Genomic DNA, 24,271 nt, shown 5'->3' with positions numbered 1-24,271 from the left:
TAACTTTTTTTTTTTTAATGATTTTCTATTGCCCTACAATGAAGAACTGTCCCTGTACCTGCTAACTCAGTGTAAGAGCTGTCACTTAAAGCAGTGTTAATAAATCTATGAAATTCTCTACCATGATTTGCCAATTACAGCACAACACACACGTCATTTCTTGACAACTGTCCCTTTAATTTACAAACTTACACTATATATGTTCTATCTGGCAGTACTAGTTCATTGAGGGAAGAGCGAAATTTCTTCCTTTCTTGTGTCTAAAATAGAAGTTCTCTCACTTCTTGAACATGTGGCACGACCCTTACATAAATCACCATTTGACACCCATTGCTTGCAATAGGCTTCATTTAGGTCTTACCAGGCATTGAAGTCTTCCACTACAAGCATTCACAACATTCATGCACGTGTTCCAATTGCTCTACCCACATTCCACCAGGTCATTGCCTTGGTCTTTACTAATGTTTTTGGATCTAACAAAGAAGCTTCTTGGTAAATCTCCCATTCAACTGTCTGCCCACATCTCAGGTACCTCAATTTCAGAAACAACTATAATAATGTCTTTCATTCTAGTCTTTTTACTGATCCATTTGTTTGTTTTAATCTCTCTATTTGTAATTCCAAATGTGCAATTCACTAAACAATCATCAATTTTTTAATGTTTTTAACTATCAAATTCCATGTCTTACAGTTAGAAGACATAACTGGTGATACACACTGACTGCAAACTTTTATTTTCAGACACATCCGAAGTGTAGTTTGGAAAATCCTATTTAGTGCACCAAATGCACTACAGGCCATTTTTACATTCATTTATTTCTCCTTTGTCCAACTACTCATTGCCTTCAACTTCTTTTTCTGTTTTCACTCTGTAAAGATCTGAAAACTACTCTAGAACTGTTGAGCATAGTTTTGGTGATAAGGAGTTTGAAATTTCATGGCATTAGTGATCAGTTGTGTAACATTTAACTTCACGTTCCATATTTTTATCTATCTTATTTCTATCAATATTAAGCAGAAGCAGTCAGTTTAGGGTTTACTCATCCGTAATATGTCTGGATGTGCATGTGACTACAGGTTAACGTTCACACAGCTAGTGTTTTCTGGCAGGTATATCGGCCACCAGGTGCAAGTCTTTTTAGCTGACACCACTTCATTGACTTGCATGTTGATGGGGACAAAATGTTGATGAAGACAACACAACATCCAATTCCCAAGCAGAGATAATCTCTGACTCGGCTGGGAATCGAACCCGAGCCACCTGCATTGCATTCTGCCACACTGACCACTCGGCTGTGGAAGTGGGCATATAACTACATACTGGATATTTACAGATTACTAAATAACCTAAGTTGAACTGAGTAAGACCTCACCTTTTCCGTAACTCACACTGATAGGGAAAACACCCTATAATCTAACAACAAAAGTAAACCATCTATGTCTTCCACATTATATAGGCTACTAGTTTTAGTTTAAATTTATCAGCTGGGGTTAGAAGTTGGGCATAGTACTCCAAGGAGCCATGAGCAGGTCATCTGTAGGTACAGAGAGGATTACATAATTATAAGTCACAAAAATAAATTATAAACTTAACACTAGTTAACTGCAGTAGTGTTCCAGGTAAGATTTCAGAATTACTCCCACTCATTACCAGTAATAATGTACATGTAAAACTTGGATCAGATAGTTGGCTGAAAACAGAAATAAATACCAGTGAAATATTAAATTATAAACGAACAGATACCACAACAGACAAGACACCAATGATGATTGTATATTTATTGCCATAAAAAATACCTGTAATGTTTGTTGAGCTAAATACAAAGTAGAAATTCAGATAATCTGGTAGAAGATAACTCAATGGAAACTCATTGATTTTTCCATCTTCTTTCAGAGTGGAAATGCCAATACTAATACCGGGAAGTTTCTTGGAAGGACATAAATTGCAAAAAATGGCTTAGCCACATCCACAATAGTATTTGTTTTGCTTATCTGCATTTCAAGCAAGTAGCATGAAGTCCTACCTAACAGTCACACTCTGCAAACTACCGAGAGATGCTTGGCAGAGGGTACATCCCATTGTACCAGTTGTTAGGGGTTTTTTCCTGTTCCATTCTCACATGGATTCCTGTTCCATTCACATATGGAGCACGGGAAGAATGACTGATTGAATGCTTCCATGCGTGCAGTAATAGTTCTACTCTTATTTTCACAATCCCTAAGTGAGTGATATGTAAAGGACTGCAGTATATTCCTAGAGTCACCATTAAAGCCAATACTTGAAACTTTGTTAATAGGCTGTCTCAGGATAGTTTACATCTATCTTCAAGTGTCCTCCACTTCACTTCCTTCAGCACCTCTGCCACATTCTCCCACAGACTAAACAAACCTTCGGCTATTCCTGCTGCCCTTCTCTGTATATGTTCAATATGCCGTGTTAGTCCTATTTGGTACGGGTCCCACACACTTCCGCAATATTCTAGGATGGGTTGCATGAGTAATTTACAGGCAATCTCCTTTGTAGACTGATTGCACTTACCCTGTATTCTATCAATTAACCGAAGCCTACCACCCGCTTCACCCATGAATGAGCCTCTGTGATCATTCCATTTAATATCCCAACAGTGTGTTAACCCATGTATTTGTAAGAGTTGGCCAATTCCAACAATGGCTCATTGATATTTTAGTCATAGGATATTGTTTTTTTTTTTTTTTTTTTTTTTTTGTTTTTTTTTTTTTTTTTTTTGCATTTGGTGAAGTGCACAATCTTACATTTCTGAACGTTGAAGCAAGTTGCCAATCTTGAAATCTTATCAAGCAAGGTCTGACTTAATATTTATGCAGCTTCTTTCAAATAGTATTTCATTATAGAAAACTGCATTATCTGCAAAATGCCTCATATTACTACTAATATGGTCTGCCAGATCATTAATATACAACATTATCTTACGATGACTGTCCATCCAAGATGACATGCTGCGTCCTCCCTACCAAACGTCCTCAATCCAGTAACAAATTTCAATTGATACCCCATATGATCGAACTTTTGACAACAAGCACAGGAAATCAAGGAATTCTGCAGCTACCTGACAGCCTTGATCCAAAGCTTTCAGTACGTCATGTGAGGAAAAAGCAAGTTGGGTTTACATGATTGAAGTTTTCGGAATTAATGCTGGTTGGCAATGAAGTGGTCATTCTGTTCATGATACATCATTATGTTTGATCTCAGAATATGTTCTAAGATTCTACAACAAATTGATGTCAAGGATATTGGACAATAGTTTTGTGGATCACTTCTATTACCCTTCTTGTAGACCAGTAAGACCTGTGCTTTTTTCCAAGACCTGCGCAGTTTTTTGTTCAAGGGATCTACAATAGATTATAGAGAGAAGAGCAGCTAACTCAGCCGCAAATTCAGTATAGAATCTCACAGGGATTCCACTGAGGCCTCGAGCTCTGTTCAATTCAAACAATTTCAGCTGTTTCTCAACATCCCTGACACTAATACTTATTTCATTCATCTTTTCAGTTGTAAGAGAATTAAATTTGGGCAAATCTCCTGGGCTTTCCTTTGCACAGGAACATTTGAAAATAGAGTTAAGCATTCTCCCTTCTAATAACATTCCATATTGATTTGATTTTTTTGCCAGAGTTGTTAATTTCTTCTCTAACATACATATTTCTTGATTTCCTTACAAATTTTCTCAGTATGTTACCACAATTATTCTAGTGTAAAACTACTTCTGGATCTTTACTAGTTCTTGCTGTCTCATACAGTTAATTGGAAAAGGTTGTTGCAGCAGGATGGGTGGCAGCCTGAGATGGTAAAGCCCATTGCTTGGGATACCATGTGCTAGACAGGATTTTACAAAGACGATGTGTAACTGGAGTTTTGGAAGGACAAAGCAGAGAATTGACAGAGGTAGAATGAGCAGGTTTCATGGCTGGATTGTTGAGAGACAAATGGAGTAACTGAAAATTTGGTAAAAAAAAAAAAGTTCGCAATAAGGTGGTGAAGATTTACTGTTGAGGTGTTATAACAAAAATAAAAGGTAGCTGCTATAAAGAGGGCTGTGTAGGAAGTTCAGAAAATGTTGTATAGAAGTAGAAAGTAGCGGGCATGCTTGTAAGTAAGTTTGACAGCAAACTGATGTGTGTGACAGTAAGAAATACAAGCGACCGTAAACACACACACGCAATCTGCAAACAGTTAAGTTGGTTTGCATGAGCCGATAGAGGACAATATGTTAAAAACTGCACTGGAATTAAATGTTCAAAAATGGGATGTTGCTGTGAGAACAGGGAGTTGTAGCACACCAGTATTTAGTGTGGTGCACCTCTACAGAAGCAGGTGTTCAAATTTTGCAACAGAGGGTTGCCACTGTGTGTTTTGAAGGCACATACATAAGTCAGCTGTGCATTCTCAGGAGCTCAGTTCATCAGCACACCTTATGATGGCAACATGTCTGATAGCCGAAATATTGTACCCATTGGGCATTATGAACTAGCAGTAAACCTGTGGACTGCTTGATCAAATGTGCGATCTGTAAGTCAACTGTGTAATTGTTTTATTGAACAACAAAATGAAGGGAAATTACATCAGTTTGTAGCAAGCTGACATATTTGTGAGCTCTCTCACAGCCATCAACCCTCTATAGATCATTTAATAACATCACATGGTATAATTAGTGGAATGGCATAGCAGGTCCACAGTTTCAAGAAAATACAACAAGGCAACCAGTGATTAATTCAACTACAATCTATCATCAGAATTTTTTTGTATTTCACTTCGCCACACTACATTTCTGAATGGCTTCCTGCTCAACTAGTCTTTGTATCTTATGTATTTTACTCTGCATCTCACAAATCTATAACCAATTACAATACAAAAATGGTTTTGTTTCTGTGTTATTTGATGAAATGCACCAGGTTTTATTTTTAGTTTCATTTGGTCCTTGCCAAGAATATTTTATTTTTAACACTGTAGCAAAAAATACGATTGATACTTACCATGCAGGATACACATTAAGATGCAGACAGGCACAATTAAAAGACATTGACATAAAGCTAACAACCACAGCCATCATCAGCAAAAGAGAAACACACGCTATTCATACACACAAGCAAGCATGCCTCATGCACACATGACTGCCAACTCCAGCATCTCGGGCCAGAATGCCGACATTTCAGCCGAAGATGCTGGAGTTTCCAGTCATGCGTGCAAGAGGTGTGCTTGCTTGTGTGTATGAATGGTGTTTTTTCTCTTTTGCTGATGAAGGCTGTGGACGAAAGCTTTATGTAAGTGTCTTAATTGCAATTGTCTGCAACTTAACATGTCTTCGTTATAGTAAGTAGCAATTTATCTTTTCCTACATTGTTGATATTCTTACCTGGAGTTTCCATTGTTCTATATTCTTTTTACTTTCTTTAGAAAGACTGTGTCAAGCACAAAACTTGTTATCTGAAAATTCTACTTATTTCTGGTATCATAACAAACGTTTTCTACTGAAAAATTTTTCTTTAGTTTTTGTCCTACTTTACCATTAAAAGTGCTTAGCGTAGTCTTATAGTGTGATTTGCTGTTAATCATTAGCTTCCGTAACTTTTCACATAGGTCTGTTTTCAGAATGTTAGTGTTTTGTTGTACAGACTTTATAGTTCACATGGAATATCTTTTATTTATTTTTGAAACAAGCCCTGCTGCTCTATCCAAGGTTTCCTGAACATCTAGTATTTATCGTAATTTCCTTGTTCACAATGAAGTTTATCCCAAAATTTCCTCACTGTCCTGTTACTCTGTAATACATCACATCATCAATTTTAATTCATTTTTTTTCTTTCCCCACTCCAATACTGATAATCTTACTACAAGCTACTTGATCTTATATAACTCCTCTTCCAACTCTATTAAGTTACCTTCATATATTCTTCCAGTAGTTAATTATCCCTATAATAAGTGTGAGCAATTGGTCTCCCAAGGTGTGTGTTATTATCTATTCAGACAAACTTAATGTAGTAAGGTACGGGAGCCTTTCAAAATCAGATGGTCATAGTCTCATCCATAAAACATCAAGTCGAGATGGTTTATTGATGAACTCACCATTCTTTATGCAGTGTAAGTTTGTGAGAAACCTACCCACATTTGTTCCCATTCAAGTGATGCATTAACATTTTAAGTACTATCAGCTGCATGGCATGAAAAGTCTGGATTGGACATTCGTATCTAACCCAATTGGTTATCTTAATCATCAAATGCAAGCAATTAAAGCTCCTCCCTCCTCAGCCTAGTTCTTAGTTGACACCTTTTACTATGCTAAATCCATCTAACAAATAAAAAGAAAGTATTTAAAAATGCAGCAAATCATCTTTTCATGGTTATCTGTTGAAGCAATGTTCACTTCTGAATGACAAATTGTAAGTCTGTTTTCACTGTCAATCAAGATTAATATTGCAATTGTCCTTTGCAGTCTAGTACATGCTTCCTTGCACAGTTTAAGTGGACCCAAGTCTCATTCAGATCCCTAATCGACCAACTGCAATTCCCTTTCCTGACTATTCCCATTTTTCTCAGAAATCTACACCTAGCTGCTACAATATCTGCTATTTCCATGTGAACATCTTTCACTGTTGTATCCTTTGTAACTGAATACAATACTTAAAGTTCTGTCTTTCAAATTTTATCCTCTTGTGAAGCCAGTTGTAATGTTCAAGGTATCTGTCACCTTTTAGTGTGTGGGCATACTCTCCATGAACATAGAATTATGAAACAGTATAGTGAACAATGTTCTCCTAGAAAAGGTCCCAGTCACTTGACAGGCTTTCTTCCATTCACATGAGAATTAACAGTGTATAGCTTTTTGAACAACAGTTCTACTTATTTTCAGTTAGAAAATTACAGAAGGTGGATATTTAATAGAAATTAAATAGAAACTTACAGGATTGGCTAAGATGTTTTCTTGCAAACAGAGAACTGCTTCATTCACAAATCTTGACACCATCCGCAACTGCTGGTCTTCAGTTTCTGTGGAACCTTTGGGTTCAAGTTTGTATCTTTGAATAATGTTTTTCGCTTCTTCATTCATATCCCTATCCTTTCGCCCTGGTTCATAAATGTAGCATCCTTTCCCAGACTTGCGGCCTGCAAATGATGGAAGCACATTTCCCCAAAACCTTTAAAAAATGTACTACAAACTTTTATATTTTGCATTTGTCGTTAGCGCTTAACAGTAATTAATGTAAAAGAATATCACAAAATGAAATGTTAATGAACAAAATGTTATTCAAGAGGAAAATAAAACTTAATTACAGTAAGTACACTTGTTAACATTCACAAAGTTAGATGGTGTAAACTATTCTTCCTATACAATCTCAAGCTATAAATTAGGAAAAGAAAAAGAAAACTAACACACACTTTTGCAACAGACTTGGGGCATGCTATAGGATAAGTGCAAAATCTGAAACAACTACAAAAATTAAGAGCCTCCAGAAAAAAGATTCTTGCCATAACTTCGTAAAATAACTAGATCGCCAGCTAATGTGGTATGAATAGCAAATGAGAGAAAGTTACTAGAGTAATTCAGACATATATATTACTCGAAGGATTGTAACAAAGTCTTGTGTTGTTGTTGTGGTCTTCAGTCCTGAGACTGGTTTGATGCAGCTCTCCATGCTACTCTATCCTGTGCAAGCTTCTTCATCTCCCAGTACCTACTGCAACCTACATCCTTCTGAATCTGCTTAGTGTATTCATCTCTTGGTCTCCCTCTACGATTTCTACCCTCCACGCTGCCCTCCAACACTAAATTGGTGATCCCTTGGTGCCTCAAAACATGTCCTACCAGCCGATCCCTTCTTCTAGTCAAGTTGTGCCACAAACTTCTCTTCTCCCCAATCCTATTCAATACCTCCTCATTAGTTACGTGATCTACCCACCGTGTCTTCAGCATTCTTCTGTAGCACCACATTTCGAAAGCTTCTATTCTCTTCTTGTCCAAACCAGTTATCGTCCATGTTTCACTTCCATACATGGCTACACTCCATACAAATACTTTCAGAAACGACTTCCTGACACTTAAATCTATACTCGATGTTAACAAATTTCTCTTCTTCAGAAACGATTTCCTTGCCATTGCCAGTCTACATTTCACATCCTCTCTACTTCGACCATCATCAGTTATTTTACTCCCTAAATAGCAAAACTCCTTTACTACTTTAAGTGTCTCATTTCCTAATCCAATTCCCTCAGCATCACCCGATTTAATTTGACTACATTCCATAATCCTCATTTTGCTTTTGTTGATGTTCATCTTATATCCTCCTTTCAAGACACTGTCCATTCCGTTCAACTGTTCTTCCAAGTCCTTTGCTGTCTCTGGCAGAATTACAATGTCATCGGCAAACCTCAAAGTTTTAATTTCTTCTCCATGAATTTTAATACCTACTCCGAAATTTTCTTTTGTTTCCTTTACTGCTTGCTCAATATACAGATTGAATAACATCGGGGAGAGGCTACAACCCTGTCTCACTCCCTTCCCAACCACTGCTTCCCTTTCATGCCCCTCGACTCTTATAACTGCCATCTGGTTTCTGTACAAATTGTAAATAGCCTTTCACTCCCTTATAAAGTCTTATGAACCAGAAATTCTCAAGTTTATGAAAAACTTCAATTCATGCCTTCAGCCTTACAATTTTAGAAGGGGAAAGTAAGCTGAAGGCATGAACTGAAGTTTGTGTTACCTATACTGCTACAGTGGTGTAATGGCTAGCCCATCTGCCTAGTCGAGTTCCTCTCAGTCATAGTACAAAATTTAATTCATTTCTTCAGCTTCTGTCTGCATAGATACACAATATTATTACTGGAAGCTTGTTTCCTTTTTAAAACTCTTTAGTTTTTATTACGTTTTGTTACCCTCATGAAGGAGGCGTTTCCACAGCCTCTTTCAGACAGTCCAACAGAACTGTGTGTGCCAGCCACTCAGTGACACATTAAAATGTTCAGCCTAAAAGCATTAGAGTGGAGAACACAAAGGGACAAAGGACATGCGCGAAAACTTATACAGGAGGTTACAAAAAGGTACGGCCAAACTTTCAGGAAACATTCCTCACACACATAGAAAGAAAATATGTTATGTGGACATGTGTCCGGAAACACTTACTTTCCATGTTAGAGCTCATTTTATTACTTCTCTTCAAACCACATTAATCATGGAATGGAAACACACAGCAACAGAACGTACCAGCGTGACTTCAAACACTTTGTTACAGGAAATGTTCAAAATGTCCTCTGTTAGCGAGGATACATGCATCTACCCTCCGTCGCATGGAATCCCTGATGCGCTGATGCAGCCCTGGAGAATGGCGTATTGTATCACAGCCATCCACAATACGAGCACGAAGAGTCTCTACATTTGGTACCGGGGTTGCGTAGACAAGAGCTTTCAAAGGCCCCCATAAATGAAAGTCAAGAGGGTTGAGGCCAGGAGAGCATGGAGGCCATGGAATTGGTCCGCCTCTACCAATCCATCGGTCACCGAATCTGTTGTTGAGAAGCGTACGAACACTTCGACTGAAATGTGCAGGAGCTCCATCGTGCATGAACCACATGTTATGTCGTACTTGTAAAGGCACATGTTCTAGCAGCACAGGTAGAGTATCCCGTATGAAATCATGGCGGTGAATCGAGGAAGTACGGTATATACTGACAAAACTAAAATGAGCTCTAACATGGAAATTAAGCATTTCCGGACACATGTCCACATAACATCTTTTCTTTATTTGTGTGTGAGGAATGTTTCCTGAAAGTTTGGTCGTACCTTTTTGTAACACCCTGTATAGAATGATAAAACCCACCATCATGTATAAAACGTAAAACTAAAAAGCCGATGAGGCGTTGTCAGCTAAAATTAATGGCAAAGAGTCCAGTAACTGAAGAGTCCATCGCAGGGCAGCCAAAGGAGGACAGCTCACCAAGATATGGGCCACTGCCAGCCTGGCGCAGCACCAACACTGAGGTGGGTCATCATGGCGCAGGAGGTAGCCGTGTGTCGCCCAAGCATGCCCAATGCGGAGCTGACAGAACCACAGAGTCCCTGCGAGAGGCCTGCATGGAGGTCTTCCACATGTTCACAGTCTACTTAATGGCAGGCAGTCTGTTGTGTTTACTGAGGTTATGCCATTCCTCCTCCCAAAGCCGAAAAACCTTGAGGCGTAGTACTGAACACAAGTCAGTTGCCGTGAAGCTGATCTCCATAAGCAGTTTCCGCATAGCCTGTTGGCAAGTTCGTTGCCTGGGATTTTGATGTGACCTGGGGTCCACACAAACACCACTGAACGACAGGACCGTTCCAGGGCATAGGTAACTCCTGGCTGGTCACTTGATAGCTTGTAGGCTGCTCAAGGAGTCAGTACACAGAACAAACAACTCCCCAGGGCCTGAACGGATGTGCTCAAGAGAACGAAATATAGCCACCAGCTTGTCAGTGAAAAAACTGCAGCCATTGGGAAAGGAATGCTGTTCAGTATGTCCTCTATGGACATATGCGAAGCCAACATGGTCATCAGCCATCGAGCCGTTGGTGTAAAACCACTTCACTTCATGGCCTCAGTACATATCAGGAACCGAGAGGAAGTGGCAGCGGAGAGCCGCGGGGTTAACCGAGTCCTTAGGGCCATGTGAAAGGTCCAAGCAAAGCCGTGGTCTAGATAAGCACCATGGAGGTGTACGAGAATGGACCTCGAGTACAGGTGATAAAGACATGGACTCCAGTTTGGCAAGAAGGGATCAGACACAAACCGCAATTGGAACCACTGACTTGGGCCACCAATGCCGGAGATGAACTGCTGTGGGTGGTAAAAGGAGACAGTAATTTGGATGCGCAGGAGAACTACAAATGTATGCAGTATAACTGGCCAGCAGTTGTGCACACCTAACCTGCAATGGAGGGACTCCGGGCTCCACCAGGAAGCTGGTCACTGGACTCATCCTAAAAGCTCCTGCCACTAGGCAACCACCACAGTGGTGCACTGGATCGAGTAAATGTAACGCCACCGAACCACAAACTAGGCTCCCATAGTGCAGGTGGGACTGAACAAGGGCTCTATAGAGCTGCAGCAGTGTAGAGTGATCTGCATCCCGGTTGGTGTTGCTCAGGCAGTGTAAGGCACTGAGATGCTGCCAGCACTTCCACTTAAGCTGACAAAGCTGAGGAACCCATGTCGATTGGGTGTTGAAAACCAGTCCTAAGAATTGATATGTCTCCACTACAGTGAGTGGATCATCGGTAAGGTAAAGTTCTGGTTCCAGATGAACGGTATGATGCCGACAGAAGTGCAGAACACACAACTTTGCGCCCGGAAAATTGAAACCGTGGGCTAGAGCGCATGTCTGCGCCTTGGGGATGGCACTTTGTAGGTGCCGCTCAGCAACACAAGTACTGGTGGAGCAGTACGAAATACAGAAGTCGTCAGCATACAGAGAAGGTGAGATGGACTGCCCTACAGCTGCTCAGCTGAAGCTAGACCATTAATAGCCACTAAAAATAGAGAGACACTCAATACAGAGTGCTGTAAGAACCCATTCTCCTGGATATGGTGGGAGCTATGGGAGGCACCAACTTGGACACAGGAAGTATGAAGCAACAGGAAATTTCGGATAAAAATCAGGAGCAGACCTTGGAGATCCTACTTGTATAATGTGGCAAGGATATGACGTCGCCAGGTTGTGTCATGCGCTTTTTGTAAATCAAAAAAGATGGCAACCATGTGTCTGCATCTGGAAAAAGCTGTTCGGATGGCAGACTCGAGGGACACAAGATTATCAGTGGTAGAGCAACCCTGGCAGAAGCTGCCCTGACATGGAGCCAGTAGGCCACGCGACTCCAGGACCCAACCCAACTGCCGGCACACCATACATTCCAGCAGCTTACAAAGAAAGTTGGTGAGGCTGATGGGCCAATAGCTATCCACAACAAGCGGGTTTGTACCAGGTTTGAGCACCGAAATGATGGTGCTCTCCCTGCATAGCGATGGAAAGACGCCATCGCACCAGATCTGGTTGGAGGTGACAAGGAGATGCCACTTGTAGTCAGATGAGAGATGTTTAATCAAGTGACTGTGGATCCGATCTGGCCTAGGAGCAGTGTCAGGATGATGTGCAAGGACACTGAGGAGCTCCCACTCTGTAAATGGGGTGTTATTGGATTCACTGTGGCGGGGAATGAGAGGACTTCCCTTCCAGCCACTGTTTGAGAGTGCGAAAGGCTGGTGGGTAATTCTCCGATGTAGACGCTAGAGCATAGTGCTCAGCAATCGTGACAGCATCGGTAGATAACATACCATTTATGTTAACACCTGTTGGGGTATGGTACCCAAAATCACGTTTGATCCTCGCCCAGACTTAGGAAGGTGAAGTATGGCACCCAATGGTCAAGACTTATCTCTACCAACACTCAAGCTTCCGTTGTTTCATAAGTTGGCGAATGTGGGCACGAAGCTGTTTAAAGGCTATGAGGTGCTCCAGGGAAGGGTGCCACGTATGCTGCAGTAGAGTTTGCCGACGCTCCTTAATTGCTTCAGTGACTTCTGGCGACCACTAAGTGACTGCCTTTTCCCAGGAGCACCCTAAAGAGCAAGGGATCACGTTTTCTGCCACAGAAACAATTGTTGTTGTCACCTGCTCAACTATCACATTGATGTTACCGTGTTGGGGAGATTCAACGGTGACAGCAGAGGTAGAAGTTTCCCAGTCCATCTTGTTTAAACCCCATTTGGGCAGGTGTCCATGGGCCTGACACTGGTGCAGTGACAGCAAGATGGGAAAGGGGTCATTACCGCACAGGTCATCATGTGCTCTCCAGTGGATAAATGGGAGAAGTCCTGGGCTGCAAATTGATAAATCAATGGCCGAGTAACTACCATGAGCCACACTGAAAAATGTGGCAGCCCAAGTATTTAGGAGACTGAGAAATGTAAATTTTCATCATCTTTGCCTCAGCCAGTAAGCACAGTACTACTCCACAAGGGGCTTTGGGCATTAAAATCTCCCTTAAGTAAGGAAGGTTTAGTGAGTTGATTGATCAGTGCAGCTAATACATTCAGGGGTACTGCACCATCTGGAGGAAGACAGTTACTTCCTGTGTCGTCCTTACTTTGACAGCCACAGCTTCAAGAGGGGTTTGATGGGGCACAGTTTCACCACATACTAAGTTTAGGACATGAACACAAACTCCACCTGACACACTACTATAGTGGCTACGGTTCCTGTAATATCCCTTATAGCCACGGAGGGCAGAGGTCCACATTGCTGGGAACCAGGTTTCCTGTAGGGCAATGCAGAAAGCAGGTGTAAAGCTTAACAGTTGCCATAGCTCAGCTAGGTGGTGGACAAAACCACCACAATTCCACTGGAGGATGATGTCATCGTGAGACTGGGAAGGAATGGAACATTCAATGAGGCAGTTTACTCCTCAGAGTCACCTGCTGCCTCAGACTTATTGCCTGAGCAGACTATATCCATTGTGTCTGAGGATGTGGCGAAATCTAAGTCCTCAGCTGACGCCTCACCCCCAGACACAGAGCTTGTAGGTAGCAGTGATGTGGGTGCCACCGCAATTCCCTTGGTCTTGGGGATCATCTTTTTGGATTTTTCCCACTGCTCCTTGGGTTTCCCTGTCTGGGAGGACTTCATCACTGATTCAGTCTCCGGGACTGAGGATGGGCGTGAAGCCCTACGACCAGCTGCTTTTGTGCTCTTCAGCGACTGGTGGGTGTTATCTTTTCCACTAGCAGAAACCTGGGAATGGAGTGACCCAAGGGACCCCTTACTAGCGAGAGGAGCCAAAGAAGACTCCCACTTCTCCGACACAGAAGTGAGGACTGATATCCCCGATGGTTGGGACGGTGTTGCTCCCGAAGTAGGTGGTCCAGGAGCAACAGGGAGGGAAGTGCCCCCCACCCGCAAGGAGGCAGGTGTAGTTACTGACTCTGAGAGGTGACTGGGGTTGGAGGAGCTGATGGGGCTAGAACTGTTGTAGCAGTGGTGTAAGGCAATGTCATACGTACAGGATGTAGGCATTCAAATTTCCTCTTAGGCTCAGCATAGGTCAGTTGGTCCAGGGTCTTGTACTCTATCATTTTCCTTTCTTTCTGGAGAATCCTGCAGTCAGGTGAGCAAGGCGAATAGTGATCTCTGCAGTTGACACAGATGGGAGGTGGGGAACATTGAGTATTGGGATGTGATGGGTGTCCACAATCTCGATATGTGACACTGGAAGTACAGAGGGAAGACATAGGCCAAACTTCCAGCATTTAAAGCACCACATTGGGGGAGGGATATAGGGCTTTATATCACAGAGGTAGACCATCACTTTAACCTTCTCGAGTAATGTATCACCCTCGAAGACCAAGATGATGGCACCAGTGGCAACCTGATTATCTCTCGTATCCCGGTGGACACGCTGAATGAAATGAACACCTCACCACTCTAAATTAGCGTGCAGCTCATCGTCAGACTGAAAAAAAGGGTCACTATGAAATATGATACCCTGAACCGTATTTAGCTCTTATGGGGCGTGATGGTTACAGAAACATCCCCAGGTCTTCACAAGCGAATAACACCCGTGACTGGGCAGAGGATGCTATTTTGATCAAGACTGACCCAGATTTTATTTTGGACAAGCTCTCCAGCTCCCCAAACTTGTCCTCTGAATGCTCAACAGAAAGCTGAGGCTTAATCATCATGAAAGATTCCCCATCAGCTCTCAAACATACAAGGTACCGGGGAGAATAACGGCCGCTGCCATCCTTAGTCTGACGTTCCTCCCATGATGTGTCCAGGGAGGGGAACGATTTGGGGTCGTACTACTGTGCGTTGAATAGAGCGCACGAATGCTTTGAGACTGTTGGTGTTTGACCACCAGCAAGAGATGATGTACTACGCTTCACCGTGTGTCATCTGTCCTGATGCCACCCACTCCAACCAGGGGCCCTCTCCACAGGCGACACCCAGCCGCAGCGAAGGCCACTGCCCAGAGTCCCAATGCTCCAGAGTGACGGGCATCTACTCCTCAGCATACATGGGGAGTAACAGCACAGGCATCAGCAGAGCGATCCCTGTGTGATCTGGGGGCTACAACCAACAGGGTACATGGCAACCCCACCAAAACGGACTGGCTACTGTGCTGGATATCAGTGTAGAAAACGACACTGCACAGTTCATGGAAAAAATATGCACCCAGGAGGGTGACCTCGCCCAACAGTTGGAGAATGTGCAGAAGTGCAGATCCACGCCGACGAAGCATGTGTAATAGGTCTCAGCGCATGAGTGACACAATGCACCATGTAAGGAGCCCTTCCCCAACTGGCTCGCTCTTCGGGAAAATTTTGAAAAATGGAAGTTAATCCCTACAGGGGGCCATCACACAAAGGCCAAAACATGGGAGACTCCTTTTAGTCACCTCTTACGACACGCAGGAACACCTCAGGCCTATCCTAATCCCTGGACCCGCAAGGGGGTGTCAAAGTGGCCATACATGAAAAATTTGCATGCTAATAATTACTTTGTTGCTTATTCTTTGAGTTGCACCATTCATCTGATCCAATTTATCACATTCTATCTGATTACTGTAAACTACTGCTTTCTACATTTTCTCTAGTTTCCTATTCCTTACGGTCCACTATTAGTTCACTGCCAGTTTTATTTATGAAATCTTTCACCCATCCCCTCACCTTGAAATTGTATTGTATTGACTTATTTTTCTCTCATCCTAAGCTCAGGGTGTGTATGCAGACAAGAAAACTTCCCAGATTTTCCCTGGATTTACAGGTTAAAAATACACTTCTTCCCAGGTGAAAATACACTTTTTTTGTGTTAAGTGACAATATTTTTTCCCTCAAAACAATAAAACTTACCAATCCTTTGAAAGGTTAACATCTTATACACCAGCATAGAACTTACCGACACTTTAGAAAATGAACCCCAAGGAAAAAAAAAAAAAAAAAAAAAAAAAAAAAAAAAAAAAAAAAAAAAAAAAAAAAAAAAAAACACACATTTTGGAAAAATCTTTGATGTACAATAACATGTACACTGCATATTTTCATATTATGATACTGCATATTTTCATATTACAAAATTATATATTTGGATTCCACCATACACAGCATGTTAGTTTCTGAAGCATTGAAATCAAGATTGAGATGCACTTTCAGAAGCCAATCATAGTTCACGTCACATGATTTCACCAGCCAATGACAACAGATATTCAGAGCACAGAACCTGTGATGTAGCCAGCCAATAGCAACATCGCTGTTAAGTAGAACAAACACACAAATTGGAAAAGTTGATTGATTAAATATATATGCATAGTATAGCTACGAGAAAATCTATGCTTTCACTTTTCAGATCATCAGTCAAATCTTCCAGTGAAATTTTAAATAATGACATAAGTGTCTGGTCTTCTGGGCTCAAAATTATTGTGTGTGTCTGGCCCTCAGAGTGATAAGCTATAACTAAGAATCGTACACACTGTCATTTAAGAAATTCAAATCATGTTCACACACACAACAATTTATCTTGTGTAAAATGAAATTTACTTTGAAAGTAACACTTTTCAAACCACCATTTGCAATATTTTCTCACAAATGTTAGAATTCATTTCAGAAGTTGTCAGAGAGCACCAGAAAACATACATTACTATGTGGGCAGCTATGATGATGTAGGAAGCCCCTATGTTCTTATGTATATAGCATTAAGAGATCTTACATTATATCATAAATGAAAAAGGATAACAGGATACTCAAAGAGCATCGGAATTTCGTAAACCATACAAAAATGTGTAATTTGCCTTAAAGTGCACATTCATATGTCCAGATACACAAAGTAGTAGGCCCCAACCTGACATTAAGCTTTTCAGTGTGGTTTTCAGGACAAATTTTCTTGGAGTAACAGTACTGCACTATCTCATGTTTGGTTCTTTGTTACAGTGTAATAGCATATGCACCAGAAGATGAAAATGTGCATTTGAAATTCAGCAAACAGTTGACACTAGCCAACAATGTTTCAAATAAACTGACTATCTTTGCGGAAAAGGTTAATGAAAGTCAAATTTCTTTTGCAAATTGACAAAAGTCACTTCATTGTTCTGCATGGCAATTAATGCCTGACTGCCAAAAACCTAGAAATAAAATGAAATTGGAAAAGTGATACTAACAACACATTTTAGCCTTCCATAATTATGTGAATGTATTTTAATTCACTTGATAGTTCCCAGCCAGAGAAATCTGTTTTGTTTTCATTTGGCATGAGAGATGTAAATGAAGAGGAAACAGCAAAATCACTACATGTAAACACGGGTCACACGGAAACTAACCCCCCTCCCCACTATAACTCAGACTGCTCTCCGCGAATCTGCCGGCTTGAGCACACCAGAAAAATTATTCTAGATAGCATCCGGCTGCCTGTTGCTATTGCAAGTACAGCTAACAGCCACACTTCAAGCTGCCAGAAGCAGGAGAAGGTACTGCTTGTATGGTACTCAAGTGGGCGTGCATATGAGCACACTGGCAACTGCTCAAAAAAACCTAATGTAAACCGTTATGAGGTCACACTCATCGGAAGCAGTTTGATTTTAGGAAGTATTGCATAGTCTTCATCCTAAAGCCTTTGACATGTTTTGCTGTTGGCAGATGCTTGTGTGTGCACTGTGTTTTGTTGTCACAGATAGCGCATTTCCTCTGCAGCTTAAGTTTTATTTCGATTTTTTTATAGCTGCAGTATTATTCTGCAACAACAGGCCAAAGTAAAATTTTTTGTTAGGGTATCAGTTGTTACCAGCCAAAACAACAAAAATTTAACAGAAAACTAAAACAATGAAAGATTCCTGGAATTCTAAAAATTTCCCGGGTTTTTCCTGTATTTCCTGGTTGTCCTGGGGTGTGTACACCCTGAAGTTACATTTCCCTTGACTAAGGTTCTAAGTGCCTTTGTGCCCTTTAGCTTATGCTTTTCAACAATTTTTTCCAAAAAACCACAGAGAGAAACAAACATCTTTGATTCTGGAACCTAGCACTTAACAGACCTTTTGGTACACGTCATTTAGTCATTTGGTAAGTGTAACATCACTCATTCTTTTTAGAGAAATGGAGGGAGCCATTTAAGAACAAAATCTGAACTTTAATCACTCAGAAGCTTAACCACTTCTGACACCAAAATGACTGAGGTTAGAATTTAACAAACAGAATCCAAATTTGCAAGAAGATAGTTTGCCATGCATATTACAGGAAACAATCATTCATACGTACTCAGCTACCTTTACCTTTAGATCACAGTGTGGTAACACTCTGGGTTATTTTTAATGAACAATAACTCAGACCATTGCTCATTAAAGATTTTAATATTCAATGACTGATTTTCATATGAGGAGCTACATTAACGACTCGTATATTATCCACTGATATTACACTCCAAGTCAATGAAAGTGGCATATGTAATGAAGTAAATCATTTTAAGATAACCTAAGATGATTGTAACATTTTGTGCTGTGTGTCATTTCAATCACACAACCATTAATTTCAATGAAATCCAACTTCAACTCATTGCTAAAGATCATTCAGGTACTCATGAATGCCAAATAGTGAGCCAGCTTATAATAAAGCTGTCACAGGGCATGAAGATGATAGTCTTCACAAATTAGTAACTGGAACTTAAGTAGAAGGCAAGCTACGAAATGTTATATTAAAACGGAAGATAAGTAGTTTGTTACCTATTACAATACTATGATGCCAAGTTTCATATTTAATTATAATTAAAATAAACCACTTTTGATTAATAAATTACCCAAAAATCCCTGCTTAACCATGTCCTGGAGAACTCCAATGTCACCACCACCAAATCTTGTTCCAAATTTGCTTCCCAGGTCCTTTGCAATGTGTGATGCAACATCAACACCAACTTCATCTAGCAATGTAGCTGCACCCACGGGGAAGCCAAATGTTTTGCTAAGTTTATCTAAAGTCTTGAACTCCACACCTTCCTGAAAAGGTTACTTTAGTTTTCAAATTATTGTAAAATGTCCAATGATATGTGCAACAAATACAGTCCAAAAGCTTAAAGAACCTATAAGATTAAACAATGCTCAATTTCAAAAATCAAGTAAGTAAAACCATAGAAGAGCAATATTAAAACCAGTAGCAAGTAACCTGTGAAATTCCTGCAAGTTCCTTTCTTTAATGAAGTGCGTGCAGAACATAAATATTAGAGCAATAAAATTAAAAGCTGTACTAAAATGACAAAAATTATTATACATGAAGTACAATACTGTAACAACCAGTGAATGGGGCTACCACATTTGAACTTTTTGGAACTTAATGAAATTAAAAACAGTAATAAGTTACATACTGCCCAAAGGGATTTGCCCTGTTCTCTTAATTCCTTTGCCTTGAACTAACTCTTTATCATTTTTATTTATACAAATGCTGGTTGCAGAGAAGATGTTACAACAGCTTAAACACCTATGTGAAGATTCTGTGTTCATCAACAACATAGAAATTCCACATCACATCTATACAATCTACAAAATGACGAGAACTTACTTTCTTCACATAATACACTGAAATTGCAATTCTGTAGTAGCTATGACTTGATTATGTACCTGTAAAAGCCTTAATGCTTCAGCTTGCATGGCTGCAAGAATTCTTGTTGTATAAAAACCTGGTCCATCTCTCACAGTTATCACCACTTTTCCCTGTTTCAGTCCAACATCAACTGCAGAAGCTGCAGTATCTTTTGAAGTCTGATCAGTTGTTATCACTTCCAATAACTGCATCTTGTCAACAGGTGAAAAGTAATGCATACCAATAACCTTGGGGAAAAAAAGGATTGACGTTACTGTCTTCTCTTTTGCTGAAAAACAAGTCAGACACTCCCACAATACATTACCCTGAATGGGTGTATATGAAAACTGAACTACAAGAAAATGAACACAAAGTTATCAAATTTATGGAAATGGTAGTCTAGGAATGGAGAACACAAATTGTAAATATAAGATTTATTTTTCTTGTTAAACTGTTTTGACTGAAAAGTTATCAACTTTCATTCAAAATAACACAATATTTGCTTGTATGCTGGCAAATCATACAAGAATTTTCACTGCTGGTTTTCTCTACATTTAAACAATAGAATGAATAAAAATAACCACCCAATTTACAGTCCAAGGATTTAGCAATAGGACAGCTTTAACACAGTTCAGCATACAGACACTTGGGTACATCTTTTCACACACACACACACACACACACACACACACACACACACACACACACACACGGGTCATAATACTAGAATACTGACTGGCTGTTTCCATGTGCTCCAAGAAGATGAACGAACAACTGAACGAACAAGCAAACGAACAACTGAACGAACAGGCAAACGAACAACTGAACGAACAGGCAAACGAACAACTGAACGAACAGGCAAACGAACAACTGAACGAACAGACAAACGAACAACTGAACGAACAGACAAACGAACAACTGAACGAACAGACAAACGAACAACTGAACGAACAGACAAACGAACAACTGAACGAACAGACAAACGAACAACTGAACGAACAGACAAACGAACAACTGAACGAACGAACAACTAAACGAACGAACAACTAAACGAACGAACAAACGAACAACTAAATGAACGAACAAACGAACAACTAAACGAACGAACAAACGAACAACTAAACGAACGAACAAACGAACAACTAAACGAACGAACAAACGAACAACTAAACGAACGAACAAACGAACAACTAAACGAACGAACAAACGAACAACTAAACGAACGAACAAACGAACAACTAAACGAACGAACAAACGAACAACTAAACGAACAAACAAACGAACAACTAAACGAACGAACAAACGAACAACTAAACGAACGAACAAACGAACCACTAAACGAACGAACAAACGAACAACTAAACGAACAAACGAACAACCAAACGAACAAACGAACAACTAAACGAACAAACGAACAACTAAACGAACAAACGAACAACTAAACGAACAATTGAACAAATAAACAGAATGTATGCAAGTCTGTAAGTTATATTACAATATTCAAGTGCTTTTTTTGTGCATTGATATATACTTAACACCTACACCATAATTATAGTGCACATCTTGATTAATTTTATTTTTTGCTTTTGCTGTGTACATGGAAAGAGTTAAACAACAATACCAAGAAAGGTCATCACTACACAGAGAGAATCATTTCCAGGGCATCACCTCTGTTCCGAACAGCCACCTCCAGGTGGTGCTAGCTATCAGAACTACACACGGCTTCCATGCCACTTCCATCAGCACATGATATCTGTCCACAGATAGTGTTGCCAGCTGCCTGAAAGAGCACTGTTAACTGTGGTCTATTTCGCTCCTGCCCAGTACTGATGGGGATGGAGCTCTTTTCCCAAAAGGCACACAAGTCAATGTGCCGTGGACATTTGACAGTTCCTGCACTACATCACAGTTCCTACAGTTAAGCCATTCTGACAGTGCCAACATTTTCTGCTCTGGAGCACAGTTCCAGAAGTTCTGTTCAAAAGACATCAGTTCCGACTTAGAAGTCACTATTTACACAATAATTGGCACAGTCAACTACGAGTGTCTGCATAAGTACTTGCAATCATAGTGACAATATCAGTCTGCGAAGAGACAGCAAAGTTATTTAGATTTCAATGTATTAGGTACAGGACATCAACTGCCAAAGTTAAGTTTTGTATCACAACTGTGGCGAAGGTACGAACTTTGAACAACAACAACTTACTTAAGCTGTGCAGAACAATCTGAGGTTCTGTTGCAGAAACTATGCACACTTTAACTCTAGTCTACGGTGGTATATAGTGTTCCTGTAATGCTCAATAGAGCGCACATACAAATGCTCAAGGCAGCTGAACAACACAATAAGAATATCAGTGGAGCACTCAGATCAACCCTTGCTGAGTGGCAACCTGTAACGAGCCACATTCAATCCCTGCACCTCTGGCAAAAAGCAGTTATTCTCTGTGAGTTTAAATGCATGTCAGGCAACCTGCGACTCGCTGACCATCAAGCCACGGTTGTCCTAGAAAGAAACTAACTTCAATTAAGAAAATCATCCATGAAAATAGCTAATGGAACTGTATATGTCTCAGTTCAAATTAACTGATTCATAGGAATGAGACTAGACAAAGGCTTGCCCTTCACATTGCCACAATTTACCTAGCATAAAGAAGAAAGCCCCGGCCTTCAACCAATCGTGCAAAATATGGACAACAATTAACAGAATATGCTCCAATCGTGGCAGAAGCACTGACTCTCTTTACAGATACGGTAAGACTCCATCTGTTCACCATTTAGTTACAGATAGGACATATCGTGGAACTTTCAATGAATTCCTGGTGGCAACAAATGGTGCAACTGATTGTATTAAAAATTTAAGTGTCCATAAATTACCTGTGTTATTGCTTTATTTTATTCAGTATTGTGCTTAAAAAACAATATGATATGCAAATAAGATAAATAAAAGTTAAATGAGTATTTACCATGTTGCCACACTTCTGTTCTAGTGACGCCATGTCAAGCAAGTATACTTGCATCAGAATGACAAAGTAATTGCCGGTTAGACACTGAAAGGCTCAATATTTTGTTAGGTGATATGTGCACAGCCAATATAGCTGTAACACTAACAGCTGCTCAGGTCACTGCTGAATTCTTTTTTATGTTTTCCTTCAATCTGCATTACTCTGATCACCTTACAGTAGAAGAGAAGCCTTATCACTTTGTTGCTCTGATTCACTATTAGCTACAGACATTCTTTTGCATATTATAAAAAAGAATCACCATAAGGAAAGATGAAAATTTATGGCAACAATAATGCTATCAACTTCAATCATTAGATAATGATCACATGCTTTCTTTATGCTGATTCTTTTTTATAATATGCAAAAGAATATCTGTAGCTAATAGTGGATCTGAGCAGCAAAGTGATACGGTTACTCTGCTCCTGAAAGGTAATCAGAGTATTGGCAGAGTGCCATGACAACGGTTGATCATTTGTTGCTGTGGCAGCTCTTTCGTAAAACACTACCTGCCAATCACTTTGTTATTCTGATCCAGGCACAGATCTTGCTACCACGCACACTGCCACCTTTTACAGAATTGTAGCGGAAATACTTTTGCTGCTACCATGGATGTTTGGGGTAAAATTGTATTAACATTTAATTTCAATAGCCCAATAGTTTTGCAGTCACAATTTTCCTATATTACAGAATAAGTGAAGAGGATAGCACACGATGGACCAGCATGGCGAGCTGCATTAAACCAGTCTTTGGACTGAAGACCAAAACAAGTTTAGGTTGTTCTAAGATAAGTGCTCTGGATAGAGTACTCATTCTATTGCTGTTGTAATTTGGGAGACCAATATCTCTAAATTGGGTAAGAAGATGTATAAGACATGTGAAAGAGAACTGTTTTACCCTTTCTAGAATATATGCCAAGTTGATTAAACAGGAGAAAGTTGATACGAATACTGGTCTGATGCACAATTTTCATACTCTTGCTTGCACAGATAGTAATCTACTGTATGAGCCTTCTGACATGCAGAATGGACAGATTCAAAGCTTCTGTTCCCCACTGGCTCATATCTATTCATTCCTTTAACTAAAGACACTCTTCAAATCTTAAGTTGGTGCCTCAGTTTTTGAAATGTGCTCTCAATATACCGTGTAAGAAAGAAAGATAAGTAGGTTCATGTCACAATTCGGTCAAATCACTAGATTTGCAGAGATTAAACCATACATAATATTTCACCTCTAAAGATGTACTTGCAGATAGGGACAAACGGTCAGTGAACAATCTTATTTATTGATCATGGTCTCTTGGTATAGCAGTTCAAAAAAGAAAGAAATTATGTCAGCTTTTCTCACTTTGTTGGCTGTCAAATGTTGTTATTGAGATATTTTTACTTTTCAACTAACCTTTTCAGGTCGCTTGCTTGCCTTTGCAATATCTGTAATAGGAAGAGCACTGGTGTTGGAAGCCACAACACAATGCTCTGGAATAAGCTGTTCAATCTCCTTGATAACCTTATGCTTGATGTTTAAGTCTTCAAATACTGCTTCTATTACCATATCACAACTTTTAAAATTTGAATAAGATAGTGTTGGTTCTAGGTTTGACATAAATCGATCCATTTCAAACCTGAAAATAAAACATTTGTCATCATTTTTGAAGTATGCCAGAGATG

The 24,271-nt window shown here is 40.1% G+C and overlaps 1 protein-coding gene across 1 annotated transcript in view; it reads right to left on the bottom strand.

Annotated features, from left to right (window-relative positions):
* The window catches only part of LOC124798046 (trifunctional enzyme subunit alpha, mitochondrial), a 156,766-nt gene that overhangs the window by 2,890 nt on the left and 129,605 nt on the right, over positions 1–24,271 (bottom strand). The window contains exons 8-11 of the mRNA XM_047261266.1: positions 24,003–24,225; positions 19,644–19,853; positions 18,830–19,025; positions 6,936–7,138 (exon numbers count right to left, since the gene is read on the bottom strand). Coding sequence (XP_047117222.1) covers positions 6,936–7,138; positions 18,830–19,025; positions 19,644–19,853; positions 24,003–24,225 — 832 coding nt within the window. The remainder of the gene's footprint in view (positions 1–6,935; positions 7,139–18,829; positions 19,026–19,643; positions 19,854–24,002; positions 24,226–24,271) is intronic.

Source organism: Schistocerca piceifrons, chromosome 5 (genome assembly GCF_021461385.2).
Source record: "Schistocerca piceifrons isolate TAMUIC-IGC-003096 chromosome 5, iqSchPice1.1, whole genome shotgun sequence".
Taxonomy (NCBI): Eukaryota; Metazoa; Arthropoda; class Insecta; order Orthoptera; family Acrididae; genus Schistocerca; species Schistocerca piceifrons.
The sequence above is the reverse complement of the archived record's forward strand: the minus strand, read 5'-3'. Positions and strand labels throughout refer to the sequence as shown.